The sequence below is a fragment of the Phalacrocorax carbo genome, chromosome 9, assembly GCF_963921805.1.
Source record: "Phalacrocorax carbo chromosome 9, bPhaCar2.1, whole genome shotgun sequence".
Lineage (NCBI taxonomy): Eukaryota > Metazoa > Chordata > Aves > Suliformes > Phalacrocoracidae > Phalacrocorax > Phalacrocorax carbo.
Window position 1 is genome coordinate 12777997 of NC_087521.1, and position 7815 is coordinate 12785811.

Below are 7815 nucleotides of genomic sequence, written 5' to 3' on the forward strand. Positions count from 1 at the left end.
GGAAGAGGCAGCTTATGTGATGGGACCATCCAGCCACTACCTCCTGAAAGCTCTTGGATGCAGTGAGAAGCCCAGCTTTCTCTCGACTGTGTGGGGTTTATTGCAGGCTCCTTGTGGAGTTCAAGCGAGGAAAGCACAGCTGTGCTTGCCTTGTTTGGATCTTGTATGATTAGCAGAAAAGACCTGCATCAGCCTGTCTGTCACTGGGTTTGAATGTGCTGCCTCTCACTGAGCATGAGCTTATTGCCTTTCATTTCTGGGATTTCACTTCTAAATATCAAGCTGTTCCACATATGTGTGGGTCATTTTGTTTCAGGTGTTTTCCTCTCCTCTCCTCCCAGCTGGTCGGTTCCCTGGGATTATAACTGTGAGCACACACAACGCCCTGGGATGGGCCTATGGTGCTGGAGCTTGGCTGCGGTGTTCTGGCTCTGTTGTGCTGCCACAGCACATGAAGGGATGGCGCTGGTGGCAGCAGCAGGAGCTGTGGCTGGAGAACTTTGCACTTGGATTGCTCTGGGTTATGAACCATCACTCATGGGGCGACAGCTGCCAGCCCGGCCCCAGGGCAATGGGGTGCGGAGGAAGCACTGCAATGGGTGAAGCTGCCTTTCGGACCTGCAGGCTGCGAGCAGCACATGCTTTTGTCCGTGTGTGGAGCAAAGTCCAGCTGTGCTTGGCGAGCTAGTGTCCATGACTGTGCAGGTGAAAGCAGGAAGGTGAATAGTGAGAATGGGTGGGAGGGCTCAATGACGTCATCTGCAGTAATTGGTGGCCCATGGCATGCGGCTACATGACCACGAGGTGCCGGGATGTCTCTGCTCACAGTGTTTATACTTTAGGATGTCCCTGTCACACACCCAGCTGCTGTGATTATTAATTACTATTTATACTTTGCTTTGGGTATGCGCTGCATTGTAAAGACCAGTAGAGGTGGGAACCCTGCCCTCCTGGAGGCTCCCAGGCTAGGCGGGAGGGCAGTAACTGCACTGTCTTGGGGGGAGCTCAGGCCCCCTAGATAATGCGCTAAGGGCCCATCCTCCACCCTCTACTCCCCAGCCACATCACAAGACAGGGCAGGCCCCCTCTACTGGTTTATCAGCCCCCTTCTCTGCTTTTCCATCCTGTTTGCTCCTGAGCCTTGCAGCCCCTGCCCTGCCCAGCTCCGTAAGCATCCCTGTGGCCAGGCAGATAGAACGTGTCCCTTGTGCCATTCTGGGAGTGCATGTGGCAAGGGACACAGGAACAGTGGGTGTGCAGGGGGAATTGCACTAATGCCCCTGGAGCCTGCACATGAAGTCTGTACTGCAACAGGTGTTCAGGCTGTTGCATGGATCCTCTGATGGTATGGGCAGGGCACTTGGCCTGGCAGTGATGGCTTCTCAGTGCAGAGAGGTATTTTACAGTGAGGGACTATATTTTTTGGTGCCCACAGCAGTGTCCCCTGCGTGCCAGCCCTGCTGCTGGACCCTGGCCCCCAGCTCTCCTTCCTACCCACCCCAACAGCCCCTGGTTAGCTGAAGGCAGACATCTGTCAGAGTGTGTGCCCAGAGAAGGAACGTGGAACCACACTGTGGTTGGTACTGCTGACAGAGGGTGGGTTGGGGCTGTCACATGGCTGCCAAAGGGCCATGCTGCCGGCATGAACTTTCCCCTGGTGAGCAGCCAAATTTAGGCACAGCCATCTCCTGCCCCGAAGCAGGTTTTGGCTGTGTGGGTTGCACCGGCCCACACACCTTGGGTGCTTCTCTGCTGTGGTTTTCCAAGCCCAGGCTCAGTCGCAAGCTCAGCTGAAGGAGGGGTGTGAAAGCAAGGCCAAGTTCCCATGCTGCACTGTGGGGCCAGGGAGCTCACTGCTCCCTTGTAAGCCTGGAGAGCTGCAAGCTTTCAACCTCCTTGCTTAGCAGGAAGCAAAGTGGGGGCCAGGCAGGTGGAGGGGTCCCACTGGTACCCAGGACAAGATGCTTGTTGGATGGGTGCTCTACTTCTGCCCTGCCAGCACAGTTGAGAAGCCTGAGCAGTGCAGTGGCCACGGCCTCTTCTGTCTGGGCAGGCATCTGGGAAGAGCCATCTCTCTGCTGGTGGTGGTGGTCAGCAGCCACCTCCTTCTCACCAGCACAGGGCCCAGACATTTCATGGGCTTGTCTGGAGCAGGGAAGAAGGATCATGCTGGGATGGGGGATCTCTACCCTTGGGCTGGGGAGAGTCCCGGTCCCTACAGTGGTCCACTGCTACAGCTGAGGCCCAGCTGAGCACCGCCGGAGCCCAGCAAAGCCCTGCTGACCCTGGCTGTACAGGTTTAATAACGTAGTGCTCAATGGACTTGTGGTCTGTTCCTCACATCACACTATTTTGGAAGGGCCAAATGCCTCTGCCTACTCCCAGCTGATGAGGGGGGTGAGGAACCTTCATCAGGCTCTGGCGGCATGCTGGCAAGGGCAACCCCGTCGCCCAGGCAGGAGGGTTTGCACTCTGACTCTGTTTTGTCCCTGCGGTACTGCTTGCTTCCTTTTTTTTTTCTCACACATGCTGTGGTAAAACTTGTGCACCCTGCGTTTGGAGCAAACAACAAACCCACGTCATGTGTTTTCGCTTTCTCTGTTTCCTTGCCTCCACGTGTTAGAAATCTGCAGCATCTGTGCACTTTCCATTTGGTACAAACGGAGCACACTCGGTTACCAGAGGAGATGGCAACAGGCGGTTTGCTTAGGCGCCACAAAAATATTTTGGGCTTTAGTGAAGCAGGTCCCCCTCCCTGATTTCCAGATGCTTCTTTGGGGGGGAGGGGCAGTTTGGGTAGAGCAACCCTGGGGCACTTTGTAGACAGCAGCAGTGCTAAGCAGGGATTTTCTGTGTGCCTGGCAAATATCTGGGACTTGAAACTGTGTTGGAGTCTCTTGCCCATGCTGGGCACCATGGGGACGTGGCCACAGAGGTTTGGCCCACTGCTTGGCTACTGGCAGGGTTGTGGCTTTGCTAATTTGCTGGCATGTCCCTCCTTGGGGCAATGCTGAGAGGGGACCTTCTTGCCTGCAGCCTGGGGCTGCTGAAGAGACCATGCTTGCCCCACTGCTTCAGGAGCTGGCATGGGGGGAATGCTGGCCAGGGTGAGGAGCCCCTGGCAGAACAGGGAGCACAGGGAGCTGGGGTGGCCGATACCTGCCTTGAGAGGGGTAGCCTATGGGCTGGTGCTGAGCTGGCAAGAGGCAGCACTGGCCCCTGCGGGCCCTCTCCCAGGGAGCGGTGCAGGCCGTGAGCTGCGGCAGTCCTTGGCTATCCCCTCTGCTCTGACGGGCAGCTCAGAAATAGCAGCTGGCCCAGTTCTCCCGCCCCCGTGGCCCAGATCTCTAAGAACGGAGGTTGCTCGCACAGTGACAGCAACAGCAGCAGCATCAGGCGCTGCATTTAGCCCATGAGCTCAAACAGCAGGAGAGGCTGCCAGCAGAATCCCAGCCTGGCTGGGTGACGCTCCTGCTTGGAGACTGCGCTGCAGGCTCTGTTTATTGCTGTAAACATGCTCACTGCTGCAGCTTCCCTGTTACTATCTATAGCTGTGATCTCTTGGCTCCCGTGCAAGGCGAGTCTGCGGTCTGGCTCCCAGCTTAGCCTGACCTGAGCCAGGGCTGCCTGACATCCCCATCGTGGGTGGGTGTCTCCGGGCTTCACTGCAACAAGGATCAAAACAAAACCCAAACTGGAGGAAAGGACGAGCCTCACCCCTTGCTCCTTGCTGGTGGTTTCCCAGTGGCCCTGTGCCCATGCCCTTGGCGGGTGTCCTGGCACCCCTGAGTGCGGCTCCCAAGCTCTGCTAACCTTCCCAGGGGGCTGTGGCCCCCCAGGCTTCCCTGGCAGGGCTTCCCAGCACCCTGTGCCATTACCCTTGCTCTCAACTATTACTCTGCATGTGCAAGACAAGTAAACGGTGCCACATGAGTGTAACGCGTTCCTCGCTGCAGGGAGGGTGTTAGGTCAGGCTCCCCACACGCAGGACCCACCACATCCCCTTGCCCAGAGGTGGGCAGACGCCGCTCTGTGCCGGGGGACGGAGTTTTGCTTGCAGTGCAAAGCACCCACCCGCCCGGCCCGCTGCGGGCCCCAGGGCCCGGCCCTTCTTCGCCTCCTCCCTTGGAGCACTTTGTTCCGCGGTGGGGCTGCGCGGGGGCCCCGCCGAGCCGCGGTGTCGCCTGTCCCCCGCTCCCGTCCCGTCACCTGCGGCAGGACGGCGCCCGCGGGGCAACGTAGGTGCGCCAGGGCCCTCGGTGGGGTCTCGCCACGCGTGGGGGGGTGGCGGTGGGGGGAAGGGGCCGCCGTGTCCCGCCCCGTCCCGTCCCGCCCGCCGCACTTGGCTGCAGCCTGGAGCGCTTCCCGTCAGTCACGCCCCCTCGCACAGGATGTATCCCATATAAGGATATCTGCGTCAGTGGGTTCCCGAGCCCGGCCGTACCACTCCGCGCGGGGGGGGGAACCCCGCCGCGGCCCCCCCCGCCCCGCCCGCGGGGCTCCCTTCGTCCAGCCGGCCACCCCCCGGTCCCGGTCCTGGCTCTCTCCCACGACGGGAGGCGGCGGGCGGCGCGCAGGGTGGCCCCGGGGGCGGTGCGGTGCGGCCGCGGTGCGGGCGGTCCCCCCCGCGGGCGCTAGTGACGCGTCCCCAGTGACGTCGTCGGGAGGGTATAAAAAGTAGGCGCCGCGCGGGACTTAGCAGCAGAGGCAGCCCCGGCGGCGGAGTGGAGAGACGCGCGGCGCGGACCGGACAGAGGGACGCACGCAGCCGGCCCTCGCCTCCTCCCCACGGGTGCTCCGCTACCACCGCAGCATCGCCCCGCACGCACCACCGGCTTACGCACACCGAGCCGACATGATGTACCAGGGCTTCGCAGGAGAGTACGAGGCGCCCTCCTCCCGCTGCAGCAGCGCTTCCCCGGCCGGGGACAGCCTCACCTACTACCCCTCCCCGGCGGACTCCTTCTCCAGCATGGGCTCGCCCGTCAACCCGCAGGTGAGGCGCCGGGCACGCCAGTTGCGCCCTCGCTGCCGCGGGGCGGGAGCGGGACGGGGCTGCGGGACGGGAGCGGGTGGTGCGGGGCCCGCGGAGGGAGGGCAGGCGGGCTGCGGCGGGGCTGCCCCCGGGCCGGGGGCTGGGCGGGGAGAGCGGCCCCGGTGCCGCGGCGGGGCGGGCGGGGGGAGCCGTGGCCAGGGCCGCGCTCTGCGGCGGGTGTGTAAAGCAGCTTCATTGATAAAACGCGAGTTCATTGAGGAGACTCCGGAGCAGCGTCTGCGTCAGCGCGGACGTCAGAGATATTTATAACAGGCCGCTCTCGTGTGGAGCCGGCGCTGGCAGCGCGGCGCCGCGGCCGACGCGGCCCCGGGGGCGACGGGGAGCGGTCCGGGCGCCCCGCTGACGGCAGCACCCCCCTTCCTCTGTCCCGCAGGACTTTTGCACCGACCTGGCTGTCTCCAGCGCCAGCTTCGTGCCCACGGTGACGGCCATCTCCACCAGCCCCGACCTCCAGTGGCTGGTGCAACCCACCCTCATCTCCTCGGTGGCCCCCTCCCAGAGCCGCGGGCACCCCTACGGCGGCGTCGCGGCGCCCGCCTCCGCCGCCTACTCCCGCCCCGCCGTGCTGAAGGCGCCGGGGGCCCGCGGGCAGAGCATTGGCCGCAGGGGCAAAGTCGAGCAGGTGAGCGGGGACAGGGGTTATTGGGGGGAATGAGGAGGGAAAATGGGGGGGCGCGGCCGGCGGGCTACTCCGGTCGGGGGGCACCGGGCTGGCGGCGGGACTGAGCGGCCACTCTCACTCTGCCCGCAGCTGTCCCCGGAGGAGGAGGAGAAGAGAAGGATCCGCCGGGAAAGGAACAAGATGGCAGCGGCCAAGTGCCGCAACCGGCGGCGGGAACTCACCGACACGCTGCAGGCGGTAAGTGCCGACCGGGAAGCGGGGTGGGGGGGGGTGGGGGTGGTACCGGGAGCGGCAGAAGGAGGGGACTCCATCCGGGAGTGATGCCGGCCCTGGCTGATAGCCCTGATCTCTCTGCAGGAGACTGACCAGCTGGAGGAGGAGAAGTCTGCGCTGCAGGCAGAGATCGCTAACCTGCTGAAGGAGAAGGAGAAGCTGGAGTTCATCCTGGCGGCCCATCGGCCGGCCTGCAAGATGCCCGAGGAGCTGCGCTTCTCTGAGGAGCTGGCGGCTGCCACCGCGCTGGACCTGGGCACCCCCAGCCCTGCCGTGGCTGAGGAGGCTGCCTTCACGCTGCCGCTGATGGCTGAGGCACCGCCAGCCGTGCCGCCCAAGGAGACCGCCGGCGGCGGGCTGGAGCTCAAGGCTGAGCCCTTCGACGAGCTGCTTTTCTCCACGGGGCCGCGGGAGGCCTCCCGCTCTGTGCCCGACATGGACCTGCCTGGGGCCTCCTCCTTCTATGCGTCGGACTGGGAGTCGCTGGGCGCCGGGACCAGCAGTGAGCTGGAGCCCCTCTGCACTCCTGTGGTGACCTGCACCCCATGCCCCAGCACCTACACTTCCACCTTTGTCTTCACCTACCCTGAGGCGGACGCCTTCCCCAGCTGCGCTGCCGCGCACCGGAAGGGCAGCAGCAGCAATGAGCCCTCGTCCGACTCCCTCAGCTCCCCCACCCTCCTGGCCTTGTGAGGGGCTCCAGCATTGACTGACCTGCCGGGCCCCCTCCCCTGCCCGTGCACCCCCACGGACTTGCCGCTGCGCCCCATGGGGCTCCCCGGGCCTGGGGAGGGCCCTGCCACCGCCACCCTGCCCTGTCTGGCCTGGTGCCCTGGGGCCTGGCAAAGCGCCCTGCACTGAGGCCTCGTACCTCTTCCAGAGATGTAGCAAATCGCATGGAGTTTGTCTCGTCCCCAATGGCCCATCCATGAGAGCTGGTAGTCTGTAGCATGTCCCACATGGCTGGGTAGGTGACTCCCTCCCCTCCTTAGTATCACTAGCATTAACTAATTAATCTCTTGGTTTTAAATGATTGGAATTTAACCTGGTGCTGGGTATCTCCAACTCGTATCTAGTGCAGCTGATTAACAATAACTACTGTGTTCCTGGCAATATCGTGTTCTGATGACTTAGCAATGACCCATCTTGCGTGGGGGGGAAAGAGACTTTATTTTATTTTCTAGTAGGTAGATAAATAGCTATATCCATGTACTGTAGTTCTACATTGATGTTCATTGTAACTTTACTGATCATGCATTGTTGAGGTGGTCTGAATGTTCTTACATAAGTTTTCCATGAAAACGTTTTTATTGTGTTTTTAATTTATTTATTAAGATGGATTCTCAAATATTTATATTTTTATTTTATTTTTTTCTACCTTGAGGTCTTTTTTGACATGTGGAAAGTGAATTTGGATGAAACTTAAGCATTGTTTGCTTATTATTGTTCAGATACATTGTCAATAAAAGCATTTAAGTTGATTGCTGGAGCTGTCCTTGTGTTACCTTTTGCATTGCTTCCCCATGACCCCAAAGGGGTTCCCTAGCCTCTAATTTAGGTTGGGCTTTATCAATGGCAGATTGGTGCAGGTGGCCTGAGGCAAAGGGCTTGTTGGGGCAGGTGTACCATTAAGGCCAGACCTGTCCTTGCCCTGGTGTTAGTCAGGGCTGGCTGTGGTGACACCTTTCCCACCCAACCTGGTGCAGGGTGGGGTGGCTCCTTATGGCCTTCCCCACCTAATCTGTCTGGGTGTGGTCCCCTCCTGCTGCTCAGGCCTCTGCGTGTTGCCTGCTTTGGCCATTCAGGGACAAGCTGGAGGCCTCCATGGAAAGCAGGCATAAAAGGGGCCTCCTCCAGGCTGGGG

At 61.2% G+C, this 7815-nt stretch overlaps 1 protein-coding gene across 1 annotated transcript; it reads left to right on the forward strand.

The window, feature by feature from the left end:
• Positions 1-4542: 4542 nt before the first annotated feature.
• Positions 4543-7440, forward strand: FOS (Fos proto-oncogene, AP-1 transcription factor subunit). The gene is made up of 4 exons (XM_064460410.1): positions 4543-4996; positions 5430-5678; positions 5808-5915; positions 6036-7440. Exons 1-4 carry the CDS (start codon positions 4856-4858, stop codon positions 6642-6644), a joined length of 1107 nt encoding a protein of 368 aa, XP_064316480.1. The 5' UTR covers positions 4543-4855; the 3' UTR covers positions 6645-7440.
• Positions 7441-7815: the final 375 nt, after the last annotated feature.